This window comes from Poecile atricapillus, chromosome 25 (assembly GCF_030490865.1).
Source record: "Poecile atricapillus isolate bPoeAtr1 chromosome 25, bPoeAtr1.hap1, whole genome shotgun sequence".
In the NCBI taxonomy this organism is placed as follows: Eukaryota; Metazoa; Chordata; class Aves; order Passeriformes; family Paridae; genus Poecile; species Poecile atricapillus.
The window spans coordinates 5889920-5903873 of record NC_081273.1 but is presented as its reverse complement, the minus strand read 5'-3'; the positions used below and the strand labels follow the sequence as shown (position 1 = coordinate 5903873).

Sequence of the window (13954 nt, the reverse complement as noted above, 5' to 3'; positions counted from 1 at the left end):
CCATCCTGTAGCTGGATTTATGTTGTATTTAATGAAAATAATACTTAGACATCCCTGAAGGGTTTTCTGGGGCCTAAACCAACCCTGTGTACAAAAGAAATGTATAAATAAATGGGCTGTGGAGCAGCTGCTCCCACTGTGTGTATGAAATAAATGCAATAAACTGATGTTGGACATTTCTGACCTGATCCACGTCCAACCCTTTTGCCATTCTCAGGACTAAGAGGAACAACATTACCCCCAGTTAAATAAGGAAACACAAACCATTAAAGAACTTCTGGAGTCCTTAATTCTAAAGAAGTGAAGAATTTATTAATTACAAATTACGTTTTTCCAACGGAAAACGAGCTTCCTGCAAGACTGGCTTTTCTAATCCCCCTCTTTTCACAGTGCACAGGAAAATCAGCCAGCAGTTTTAGTTTCTGTACAAAAACTGCCCTGGCAGAGAGAGCTCAGCTGTGTCTTCCCAGAGGGGTCTCAGCTACACAATGTCCAGGCACAGGCAAAGAGACAAAAAGGATGGAGAGGAGCAGGAGGGACTCCAGGCATTTCAAAGGTCCTACAGGGTTTGGCAAAAGAAAGAAGAACGGGCAAAACAAATACAAATCCATTCTGTGCATCCAGCAGCAGAAGCCAGGAGAGAAGCTCTCTGCTCTCGGTGCAGGCTGAGCAGTTCCCTCTGCAGGAGGTTTTACAGAGCTGCTCCCTCAGACACCCCCAGCTCACCCTGGGGACAGGGACCCTTCTCTGCCAGCGGCAGAAATCCACAAATGCACATTTCAGCATCTGTGAGGGAGCACACAGAGCCTGGGGCAGGGGGGATATCCCACACTCGCTGAATTCCTGCTGGAACCTCAGTGCTCTGCTCCTCCAGGCTCTGCTGTTTCCCTGGGACTGTCCTGGGGATGTCAGGGGATCGAAACACCCCAGAATGGGCTGGAAGGGACCTTAAATCCCACCCCTGCCATGTCCAGGGACACCTCCCACTGCTCCCAGCCCCGTCCAGCCTGGCCTTGGGCACTGCCAGGGATCCCAGCTCCCCTGGGAATTCCATGCCAGCCCCTCCTCACCTTCACATGGAAGAATTCCTTCCCAAGATCCCACCTAACCCTGCACTCTGACAGTTTGAATCCATTCCCCCTTTCCTGTCCTTCCATCCCTTGGAAATAATCCCCCTCCGCTTTTCCTGTCAGATCCTTCAGGTCCTGGAAGGTTTAGGTCACCCCAGAGCTTCTCCTCCAGGCTGAACACAGAATGACACCAAAATCCTCTTTCCTGGAATAAATCTGACCCCACTCCAGCAGCTCCAAGAGTTGGGAGAAGTTGTTTTAAATTAAAACCTTTTAGATAAAACCTTCATTTTATTCCCCAGCACCTGGAGGTGCAGACACTTGCAGGTGGAACAGGGCGTTCCCAAACCTTCCTGCCCATGAAAACAACCAAACAAAGCCCTGACAAACAACTCTGAGAATGTGGAGGGGCTTTAAGAATGGTGGGAACCCTGCAAGGCTCTGCAGCCCCTCACACACACACGGGAACTGCAGCTGGCATGAAAATCCCAGTGTTTGAGCATCTCCTGCTTCCAGATCTGAATCTCTGCCTTTTCTAAAAACTCTATTTCAATTTTATTTTACTCACATCACAGCCTAGGACCTTGGACACGAGACCTGGAGGGTCTGACAGATCTGTGGTACCTGGTGTGTTACAAACCTGCACAAAATAGTGCTAAAAACCCCAGTTATGCTCCTTATTTCTGCAAACAGGAAGAAACACTTTTTGTCTGTGTCCCAAGCTGGATGGGCTCCTGATTGCTGCTGGTTTTGGGATTCATTTCAGCCCCATTCAGGATGTCTCAGCTGCTTGCTCTGCTCAGAGAATCCTCTCCTGGGACAGAACCCCCTCCACAGGGGCTGCTCTCTCTCCACTCCACACCACAGAGAGTTAGAGAATTTTAATAACTCTGATTTTGGTGAGAAACATCTCAGCCTCAGGCAGTGACCTCCCTCTGTGGGGAAAGCCACGAAAAGCTGATTCCAGATCTACAGCGAGCTCAGTTAATCCAGTTAGAGGGGAAATCACACCTCTTCTCACACCATCTCTTAGCATCAGCATTATTTTGCTGCACTTCAGCAAACTCCAAAGCTCTCACGAAGTGTCTGCACTCTACAAGACTGGAAATGAGGGGGTTTTGTTAAAAAAAAAAATTAAAATCCACAGGCTTTTTGTGTGTGACACCTGCACCAAATTCTCATTTACAACCCAGACAGAAAAGTTCAGAACTGATAAAGAACGAGGTCTGAACAAACACAGCAGAGCAGGAAAGGCAGAGTCAGACACGAGTGGGGACAGGATTTCGTTTGTCCCTGTGAGAATTCCGTCAGGAAGATGAATCCCACCCAGCTGGGAGGGTCTGAGACATTGTGGACACACAATTCAAGGGAGAGCTCCCTGATTTTAGGACAGCATCAGAGGGGATGGATTTCCTATCCCAATGGATTTCCTATCCCAATGGATTTCCTATCCCAATGGATTTCCTGTCCCAATGGATTTCCTATCCCAAACACTTCATTGGGGTTGTTGTGTCGGATTTTTTGTGATTTTTTTGTGGTTTATTATTTTGGGGGGGGATGGGGAGTTCTGTTCTTTTTTTTTTTTTTTTTTTAAAGAAGCAAAGCAAAAAATCATCTGAATTTTGCTGAGGGAAATTGCCAGGATTTGATAACAAAGCTGGCTCTAGTGCACCAGTTTAGACCATGGATTAATCCTGTCACACGCACAGTTAACCAGGAATATTATTAAGGATCAGTAACAATAATTCTGCTGCTCGGGTAACTCCATCCAAGCTAAGATTTTTCTGTTAGAACAGCGAGGAAAGGGATTTCTCTGTGATAACACAGCAGTGGAAATCCAGGCAGCGTTAGAGAAGCATTGGGAATTTGTGTTCCAGGAGGAATCTGCACACGAGGGAGGGACAAGGAGTCGCCCAGGAGGAGAAGGAAAAGCAGCAGTGCCCCCAGTGTGATCCCAGCAGATGTTTCTGGTCAGACCAGCACAGCAGGAAAACCTTCCAGACATTTGAATCCACATGCAAAAGCCCCCAGAGACATCTGGGCAATCAGCAGGATGGTCTCTGACAAATCTTCTCTTTCTTTTTACAGTCTGTGGGTTTGGGTTTGTGGATGGGACCTCCTTTTGCACAAGATCGGCACCAGATGTGCAAAGAAATCAGTAAAAAGCAGGATCTTAAAGGCTTTCAGCATTGCACCTTCCTTTGATGAAAACAGCAAGCAAACAACACCAAAAAAAATCTTTCTTTACAGCCATTTAAAAGGGCAAAATCATTACAAGTAACAAAAAAAAAATGTTAAAGAGAAAAAACTTGGCTTAAACCTTTTTTCCTTGTTACAAAATACTGACTCTTTCAAATTAAACATTTTTTTTTAAATGTTCTGCATTTGTTTCTTTTTTTTTTTTTTGTTTTGTTCTCTGAACTGACACGATCCTCTGAAGCAAAGTTATCTCCTTCCACACCTTGGTGGGACCCAGGCCTTCCCAAGCAAATATTGCTTTATTTGACTCTTTTTTTTTTTTTTTTGAAAGTTTCTAACAGAGCAAAAGCAGAGTCACTGCAGAAAGAAGCAATGAGACAAAGGAGGACGACGCTGATGGACTTCCCAAGGTCGCTGCAGGCGCCAGACAATGGTTCCCAGGAGGGGGGAATATGGTTGTTTTAAAAACAAATTTGGTGCATGTGGCAAGCGTGGATGTTCCCCGTGAGATCCAAGGTGACCATGGATGACAGACATAGGAAAGGAATTGGGGGGAAAAAAGGGAGAGGGGAGGGAAAGAAAGGAAGAGAGGAAGAAAAAAAGAAAGAAAAAAAGAGAGAGAGAGAGAGAGAGAGAGAAAGAGAGAGAAAAATAGATAAAAAAAATTAGGTCATAAATACAGAAAACATAAGAATCAAAGGTTTATTTAATCTCGTAAATTAAAATGGCTCAGGGTTCAAGGAGCAGCACATTCACCACAAAAGGGGCAGAAGCTCAGCAAAGCCCAAAGCTGCAGAGCAGGGTCCAAGGCAGGGTGGGTGGGGTTTGCAAGCAAATGAGATTAAAAATGATGGGACAGAAGGGGCTCAGCGAGAGACAGGGATAGATGTGTCTGGAGCTTGAGAGCACAGCCTTTAACAGGGAAAAAAGGAAAACAAGAAAAGCTTTGGTGCAGCAGAGAATCCACCTGACTGTCCAAGCCCTTCCCCAAAGCCTGGATAAAAAATCCACATTATCCTGAAGGAGCACCAAGGTCTCAGGAATCCTCTGACTTTGCCATTCAGCCTCCCAGCTGCTCGGGAACCACTCCAATGCCAGTGTGATTATTATTATTATTATTATTATTATTATTATTATTATTATTATTGTTATTATTACTGAAAATAACACCCTTATCCTTCCAGCCACTCAGGCCTCTGCACAGGTGAGGGGAACAAAGGACTCCACACAATAAAAGCACATTTTCCTGCAGGAAATCCCTGGTTACTGCTGTCAGGCACAGCAATGGCTGTTACAGCACTGCCTCTGACTCCTGCACAGCTCATCTGAGAGAAAACCACAGAAATGCCACGGAAACAACGAGGAAAGGAACACACAGAGCTCCAGTTTGCTGATAAAACCTGTGGGGCTGCACAGCAGAGGAAAAACCAACCTGTCCCTGGAAATACTGGAAATATTTTCCCCAGTGTTTTCAGTCTGGGGCACCAGGGAACACCTTGGAAGGCCAAAAATGACAAAAAACCCAGGAGAACCAGTCACAAACCCAGCAAGAATCACGTCACTGCACAAGGACACAGCCCCTGAATTCCAGCCCCTGAATTCCAGCCCAAAACTGCTTTTGTTTTGTGCAGCATTGGAGGGGCAGCCTCAGATCCCGGCCCCTCCTGTGCTTCACACCAAGCTAAGCCAGGAATAACTTCAGGGGGGCCAGACAAGTTTCACCTCTGGCAACAAAAACTGGGTTTTCCCTGGATTTTTGAGGGTCCTGCACGTGTTACATGGATTTAAAGGGCTCAGAGGGGGAGCAAGGATTAGAGCTGTTGAAAATGAGAAGCAGAGATTGAGGTGTTTAATGAGTTACTGAGGGTCCTTCCACCCAAATCTACGCCCTGGTCAAGCACCCCCAGCCTCTCCTTTGCCCCATCTCCCTCCTCCTCACTGCCAGTCCCACTTTTCCCACTTTTTCACCCATTTCTGTGCCCAACACCACGATCTGCCTCAGCCAAGGGGGACTGCAGCATTCCCACAGGGGCTGAGCTGTTCCCTTCAGCCAGGGAATGGGCACAGGGGAGCAGGGACTGAATTCTTGGGGAAAGACTGAAGGAAACTCACTGGTTTCAAGAGAAAACATGAACAGAATGAAATCAGAATGAAATCCCTTCAGGATGGGCTGGCAGCACCAACCCAGGCTCAGCATCCCTGTCTTTAACCACCACAACTTCCTTCCTCATTCCAGCAATCCCATCCTCACATTTCAGTTCCTTTGTGTGGATTTCCCCCCTCTTTTTTTTTTAAATGTCCACATCTAGAAAAGAAATCTTAACTGTCCTTTCAACAGATTGCCACAAACTGCTCAATTTCAGTTTCCCAGCTGAGAGTTCTGCTTGGTTTTTGCAGGAATTGTTCTTCTCCCTCACTTTATGAGCACACTAATAAGTACAGTCTGTTTTAATTGCTTCCAGCAGCACCCTAAAGCCTTTGAGTTGTTTTTTCCTAATGCCCTCCTCAACACTGGATTGTGATGGCTGTCATTTGGTAATTTGAAGTGAAAAATGCTCAGAGAGAGATTTTCACTGCCTTCCCATCCAACTGCCAGCAAACTCCTGGTGCTTCCATCCCTCCAAAGACGGACAAAGAAGCAGGGAGGGAGATTTGGGAAATCTGCCTTGTGAAAAGCAGAGCTGAAGGGCGTAAAACGGGAATTCCACTTTCTGCTCTGGGAAAGCTTTTCCTACCCAACACAAGGAGCCAGCACCCCCTGGGAAGAGCCAGGCAGGGATTTGCCAGGGAGCACTCCCACATACCTGCCACAGGTATGCACACAGCCACGACCCCCAGCTCCGGGCGGGGAACCAACCATGAGAGGATGGGCTTCAAGCAAGCGAGCTGCCAGGGTTACTGGGGCACATTAGGGCGGCTGTGTGGCATTAATGGGCAGGAGGAGGCAGAGCAGCGGTACCTGGGATGACGGTGGGCTGTGCCGAGGTGCGGAAGGCGTAGTGGGCAGGTTTGGATTTGCCCTGCTGGTTCTCTGCTATCACGTACACCTCGTAGTCAGCGTTCCAGTCCAGCGATTTCAGCATCACGTGGTCGCTGCCCGACGGCAGCCGGATCTCGGGCTTCCACTCCGAGGAGTGTTTCTGCAGGGAGGGACAGAGCACACCACGCCTCAGGGTTCAGCTTTTGTGTTTCCCTGGCTCTGCACTGGTACCTGACTCTGAACTCCACACAAAGTGTCAGCAGGGTCTCCTCACAGCTCAGGCACACACAACAATCCTTCCCCAGCCCCACTGCTGCCAAGGGCAGCGCTGCAGCTCCAGCCCCAAAAAGCACAAGCAGCAGGGAATTGAGGAGAGCAACCTGGGAGGATGGGACTGCATCACCTGCAGCTGCAATTGCACAATTCACCCCGAGATGGAAATGGACCAAAACTGATCCAAGTGTGAAACTCCTGAGCCGGGGCCCATCCTGGGTGGCTTGCACTGCCCAAGGTGATCCTTGGAAGGGCTTTTAATAAATCCCAGATTTATTCCTTTAACTCTGTTCCAGGAGTCTCATGAGGCATCAGCCAGGGCCAGGGGCACCCCAGGGGCTCAGCAGCGCTGTCACCCCACACAGACACCCCCAAAGGGTGTCACAGCACGGGGCCAGGCTCTGTTCCATGTCACAGCATGAGGAGCAGTGACCACCAATTAAAACACTACAAGTTCCACCCCAAGATGAAGAAGAATTTCTTCCCATGGAGGGTGGCAGAGCTCTGGAACAGGCACCCACGGAAGGTTTCCCTCTCTGGAGACATCCCAAACCCACCTGGGCACGTCCCTGTGGAGCTCCCTCCAACCCCAGCTATTCTGGGATTCAGTGACACCATCACATGCTCTTGGGCACAGAGGGTGAGATGCCAAAGCAGCCTCTCTCCTGCTCAGACCCTGTTTTTGACAAGAAATCCCCTCACCTCCTCCTCTCACTTCTCCCCACCACTAAACTATTTCCAGAGGGCAAAAGCTGCAAGTTGTGCCAAAGAGCTCCCTGACATCTCAGCACTCACATTTAAAGCAGGGGAGTGACAGAGGTTTCTCTGCTGACTGCAGCCCCTCCCCGAGCCCAGGGCTGTGCCACACTTACAGCTTTGTACTTGATCAGGTAGTGCCTGATCGGGGAGCCACCATCGTCCTGCTTGATGACGTTCACTTTGATGGAGTTGCCATCTTCTCCTATGTGACCTTCCAGCTTGGGGGCACTGGGTTCCCCTGCAACAACATTCAGGGTTATTTGTGAAAAAAAAACAACCAGGCATTAGCAAGGAAAAAGTGCTCATAACAATCACAAGAATGCTTTATTATCCTCAGCTCAGGGTATGAGCTGACCCAGACACAGAGGGCACCGTGTGTCTGAGGGAAATATTTGCCACACCCAAGCATTCCCTGCATTTGAAACACCAAATTTCCATTTTTGCATGTGCTGGAATGGAGTCAGAGTGACAAAGATCCCCCCTCCCCAAGAAAATCCCTAAGCAGTGAGGAATTCCTCGCTGCTTTTATTGTAGGAACTGCTGTGAAACACCTGGAAAACATCGGGCAGGGTTCTGTGGCTGCTCCTGTGGGATGGGATGTAAAGAGCACCACTGAAAAGGATCTTGTGCCTCTCAGACAGACCCAGGGCTGCACTCTCAATTTGTTTAGGGCTTTTTGAGCTGCTGGACCACTTAAATGAGAGAACACCTGAACAGAATTCTCCCCAGAGCACATCCCCTCATTCAGCCTGCACTGGTGGAGCTCCAGTGGATACTGGAGAGAGATTCAGAGAAACCCCTTCACTCTTCTGGAATAACCATTTTTTGGAGAAAAAGGCTATCATTTCCCAAAGTACACCCTGCCACCAGCAGGAAATGGAAATGTCCCTTGCTCCTGCAGGGCACACTGATCCACAAGCCCAGCTCCCACACTGCTCCTCCTACCCAGTCCCTCGGAGGATCCCAATCCCACCCTGTCCCTCTGCTGAAAAAGCCAAATGCAGAAGGTCTGATCCCAGACTGACACCCCTGGGTCTGTGTCCAGCTCCTCATGGGCAGCACAGGCACTCCTGAGTGGCCACAGGAAGCTTCACCTTCCAACATCCTCCCAAAGTTCATCTGCAGAGGAATTTGAAGTCCTTTCCCTCCCTCCTCCCTTTCAAAGGAACAGGAGCACAATTTTTTTGTGAAATACCAATGGGAAAGCCTGGGCTGAAACTGGGATTTAAGATGAATCCCACTTTGCTGCACTGTTCCAAGAAGGGAATCAATCTCACTCCAGGGGTGTGGGACACACACATTTGTGTTTAACAACACAGCAACTCCTCTGATGGATGTGGAGAGGCAACACTCCTTTTTTCCAGGTTACATTTTGCTTTTCCAAATCCTCTCCTCTGCCTTTATCCCTTTATTGCAAGGCTCCCACACCCCCTGGAGGTTCCAGCTGTGGATTCCACCCTGGGACAGCTTTCTCAGTGTACACTGAACATGAAAAGGTGACACAAGTGTGGTTTAAGGCACAAATAAACAGGAAAACTTCATCCTCACCTGGGCATATTGAACACATCAGTTAAACAAGCAATGACGTTATTTTCCTCAATCCCAAAAGACAAACACCACACAAAGCCCCTGCTTGTGACTGGAGCTGTGTGGCAGGAGCCATTCTGCAGGAAGTGCCCTGGACAGACACCAGGAATTCCCAGCAGCAGCAGCAGTGCCTGGCTCTGTCCCTGTGCCCCAAAACAGCTCCCAGGGGCAGCCCTGAGCCCCCTGAGCCCCCCAGAGCAGCAGAGCCCCATCCCTGCCCTCCCTGGGCACAGGGACACAAGGAGAGCAGCGTCTCCTGCTCCCTGCCCAGCCTCAGAGACAATGAGGACAGAGATCTCCGAGTGCCCAGGGAACACTGCACCTACACAATCTGACCTTTTATCTAACACAGCCTGGAATCTTGTTCCCAGTGATTGAGCACCAAGACTAATAAGAACATCCTTTGAAAAGATGCTTATTCTCCATTTTAAATGTCAGAGATGCTGCTGTACTTTGCACACAGCCGTTCCCATGATTAATTACCCGCTCAGCTGAAACTTTTCTTCCTTTTCTTCACTTTGAATTATCTAATTTCCAGCTCCTGATTCATTCCTTCCTCCCCCCAATAGTTTAAATTCATTTCTGCTTTGAGAAACATTTCCCTTTAAAGAAGAGAATGCTCCTAAGTGCTGAAAACCAACAGGTGGAGCAGTGCAAGCCCTGGTAAAGCACAGTTTTCTCTCCAGAAATGTGTGTTTATTTCATTTATCTCAAGCAGGTGGATGCAATCCAAACACAGGGCTGTAAAATGAAAACTGGGTTAGTGTGTCAAACAGAGGAGGAAGAAGTTTTAGTGGGAAAAGTTTAGTCCAGCAGAATCAGCAACCCTACAATGAGTGAAGATGTGAGTAGCTGGAGAGAGAAGGTGGTCAGCAGGAGAGGGGGCTCATGCTCAGACATGCACAACAGCAGGGCAGGGGTGCTCCATGCCAGGGCAGAGATCAGCCTGTCCCACCCTCCTGAGCCCTTCCCAACCTTCAAACCAGGGGAACCCTTTGAGGACCCCACATGCTGCTGCTGCTGCTTGGCTGGGTGAGAGCCAGCAGCTCCACAGAGCCCAGATTTCCTCTGTTTGATCATCAAATATCTGATTTAAATCCTCTCTGTGCAGGAGGGACACAGGACCTTGTGCTCCTGGCGGTGATGCCGAGGGATTGAGGCTCAGCCATGCCCAAAATTCTCCCCCAGGACATTCAGCAAAGGAGAAAAGGCCCCAAACAGGAGCTTTAGCTGTCAGAGGAGCTGTGCTCTCCCTCCCAGCAGCCAGGCTGAGCTCACAGGACAGCCCAGCCTTTCCCCGGGCTCCAAATGAACCCAGGGAGACCCTGACCAAGGAAAAAAGGATTTTTCTCCAGGCTCCCAGAGCCTGAATGGCTTCCCAAACCTGCTGGTGGCAGGGGAGCCGAGGGCACTGCTCTGAGCCATTACATTTCCAGTTTATTTTGCACCCACTCCCTGCTAAGCCATCAGCATGCCAATCATCTGCTGCTGCAGGGGAGCAGGAAATGTTTCCTGGTATCCTCTCAACCCTTTGGTTTCTATTCAGTGCTTCTTTGTTCTACCACTGGTCTGTGGCACTTCAGAAATTCTTGGTTTTATTGTGTTTTTCAGAGAGTGCCACAAGCACCAGGAGTGGAAGCAGCTTGAGGTGGGGAGAAAAGAAAAAATTAAAACCCAGCACTTTAAACTGAGCTTAAATCCTTGCCCAGCTGGCAGCAAGGAAAGCTCCTGCTCCCTGGAAAATTCTGCAGCAGAGGAAGGAGGAAAAGGCTGATTTCTGCCACCTTTGAGCACCACATGAAGTGGGAACAGACACCAGGGAGAGCCTCCACGAGGGGAAAACCAGAGCAAGAACGGGCTGGGGGTCGGGGTGCACACGAGGGGAGCAAACAGCAGCAGCAGAAATAAGGAACACAAACAGAACGTGCAGAAACGAGACAGGGACGCCTCCCATCCTCCTGGAATTCCAGCAGAGAGGGAAGAGACCGGGGCAGGGGCTCTTCTGTGCATGCACTCATGTGGGAAGGTTACTGGTGTTAGTTTTGTTTTCCTGGAAACCCCAGCCTGAATCCTTTCCTGGGGGTGATCCCAGACAAAAAAGGTGATTCCAGAGCTCCTGGATTGTAAAAAGCCAATTCCTCCCTGGTTCTTACAGTTCCTCCTTTGGCTGGGGCAGCAGAAAAGCAGGAGCTTCCCTCCCTCCCCCCGCTGAGACTGTGCACAGAGCGAAGTTGTAAAAATCACAGCGCTGCAGGAATTGTTCCTCACCACCCCACACTTTGCTGGAGGCTGATTCCATCTCCACAAAGTGCCAGGGTCAATCATTTGCTTCTTGACTTGCTGGGGATCAGCAGCTCCTGTGAGCTGAGCTCAGGTTCGAGCCTTGCCAGGCTCCCAGAGCCTCCGTGGGAGGAACGAGGGGCTCTGGCAGGAAAAGAGCAGCAGCACCTCTGGTGAGAACTGTGTGAGGTCTGGCTCCCCCCAGGAACCCTGGGTGTGCTGTTTCACAGGATTTATATCTAGAATTTCACACAGAGAGAGGATTTTATAGTAGCATTTTATAGAGAGAGGGTATTTCATAACACAGCTCTCATTCTAGCTACGCTGAAGTTTTACTCACAATATTTGTTTCTTAAATCAAATTGTGACATGCTCCAAATAATCAGATTTCAAAGAACTCAGGATTATTCTGGAAGGCAGCTAAACACGTGGAGTGTGGCTGTGTGCACAAATCTCTATATAAATGTGTGTTTTATAGGGTCCAAATGCTGTTAGAGCAACAGGAGAGAGGCTGCTCCCAGAATCCGAGCCCTAATCTCCCATCCAATTCGAGTCTGTGCTTGGTACCCTGAGAGGCAAAAGGATTTTTAGCCTTTGGTGTTAATTCCAGAGGATTTTAGAACCTTCCTAGGAGAGTTCCTTGCTGGACTCTGAGAATGAAGAAGCAAATGACTGAGCCAGGTGATTTTTTTTTGTTTGGTTTTTCCCCAGCTCAGTGCAGAGGACTGAAGTCGAGTTCTTCCCATGCAGACAGTGACGAGCAACTCTTCCAAAAAGGCTCGGTGGGAAAGGATTTTTTTTTTAAATTTTTCTTTTCTTCTTCTCTTTTTTTTTTTTTTTTTTTTTTTTTGGAATTTGGAGATCCCAGAGGGGAATCCTCACCCCAAAAATCTAGGCAACCAATCAGAACAAAGTTATTTTACCTTCTGTTCACCAGCGAGGACGACATCATCAGCACCATGCAAGCCACATGACAAATTCACATGATACGCACGCACATGAGTTTGGTTGAAAGGAAAGTGGAGGAGGTCACATGGAAAATACAAAAAAATTAAAAAACTGATGTAAACAATGGGCAAGGGAAAAAAATCAACAACAGAATTACAGAGTAAATAAAAATAGGAGCAAAATTAAATTAGCCAGCATATATCAGAAACACTGGGGGGGAAGAGTAAAATCGCCTGGAAAATAAGAATATTAAACCACAGCAAGCACTGAGTTATGGCCTTGTGTTAGGCACAGCTGCGTCACTGCTTAGTCATACAAAGAACAAAAGGGACAAAAATCATTGTAGAGTGTGCCAGGACTGCTGGAGGAATCCACAAAACTGCTGGGAAGAAAAAGGGAATATTGTTATTCTGAGGCAGAGGAGGGGAAAGGGTGAAACCAGCCCAAAACGAGGGCAAACCTTGGCTCCCACACTGGGGCGTCCTCCCTCTGCAGCACAAACCCCTCAACAACAACAACAACAGCAGCAGAAGAGAAAATCCTGCTGAGGGGACGTTCCAAGGACACTTTTCCATGCGGGAATTTGGGTCGGTGGGAGGCAGCTGGCAGTGCCACCGAGGGGAGGGGGTGAGCAGGAGGAATCCATCCCCAGGAACCCCAAGGACAGGGAATCCATCAGCAGAGGGGCCCAGGCAAGGCAGCAGCTGCTGGGAGAGATGGAGGAGTGCAGGGAGAGGGGCAGGGAATGAGGAAATACCAGCTGCCAGCCCGGAGCAGAGCACTGAGCCCAAATTCCCTTCCCAAATCACTCCGTAACTCGCATTTCTCACACCCTGTGCGCCTCTGTCTCATCCTAATGAGGCTACTCCACAGTGCTCTGTTAATTTGATGTATAGAGAATTAAACCTTTAATCTTTTGGGTGCTTGTCTGTGACAAGATTAAGGACAGACCATTACTGGGGGAAAAAACTGACGGCACAAAATGTAAAATCCATTTGTTACAGCCGAGCCCTCGATCCATTCTCTTCAAACACAGGCTCACAGAACTCTGGGCACTGGGAAGGAGGGAGGGAGGTTTAAGAGTTACTGTGAGACTGCCTGGAAGGAAAATCCGTGTCTTCTGGTCAGGAGGAAACATCTCCCAAACTCCAGTGAGCTCAACAGATCCTGAGATTTCAAACCAGGCAAGAGAGGCTGCCTGTCCTCATGAGAGGAGCTTTAGGTGAAGATCAAGGGCAGAGTTAGCAGCATAAATAGAATAAACTGGTTTGGGGTGGAAGGAACCTTAAAGATTATCCAGTCCCAGGCAGAGGCACTTTCCACTAGACCAGGCTGCTCCAAGCCCCGTCCAACCTGAAAAAAAAATCCCCTTTTCCAAGTGAGCTCAACCATTGCAAGGCAAAACAGGTCCCAGAGTGGAGAGAGCTGCAAGAAAAACATCAAGACTGGTACAGAACCATTTCCTGGAGCGAGCTCAGAGGGTTAAAGCCAAGGAGAGACATTCCCAAAGCTGCTCCATGCCCGGAGACATCTCCCCCACGCCACCCAAAGCCCAGGCAGGCAGTGGGGAGAGCCCTGCAGCCTCATTAGGTTTCTGTCCCTGCCTCTGTGGTGCCACACAGCAGCTCCTGGTCCCCAATTGCTGCTGCTTTCATTCACTGCACCCCCGAGGGGAGAGCACAGATCATCCCCAGCAGCAGCAGGAATGAAATGATGCAGAGCTGGAGGAGCAGCTGCCCCGTGCCCGTGCCCTTCCTCTGCTGCTCAATTCCTCATTTCCACAGGCTGCAGCACGGCCCAGAATACAAATGTGGGCAGCATCTGCATAAAGGGAGCGAACACACAAATCCCAGCTCCA

General features: G+C 48.9%; 1 protein-coding gene across 10 annotated transcripts in view; it reads right to left on the bottom strand.

Annotated features, from left to right (window-relative positions):
• The window catches only part of NCAM1 (neural cell adhesion molecule 1), an 84527-nt gene that overhangs the window by 9353 nt on the left and 61220 nt on the right, over window positions 1-13954 (bottom strand). For 7 of the 10 annotated variants that reach the window (XM_058857079.1, XM_058857086.1, XM_058857078.1 and 4 more), the window contains 2 exons: window positions 7395-7519; window positions 6229-6409 (listed from right to left, as the gene is read on the bottom strand). In XM_058857079.1, coding sequence (XP_058713062.1) covers window positions 6229-6409; window positions 7395-7519 — 306 coding nt within the window. Of the gene's footprint in view, window positions 1-3306; window positions 3684-6228; window positions 6410-7394; window positions 7520-13954 lie in introns of those variants that run through there. The other 3 variants (XM_058857083.1, XM_058857084.1, XM_058857082.1) reach the window with 1 other exon arrangement.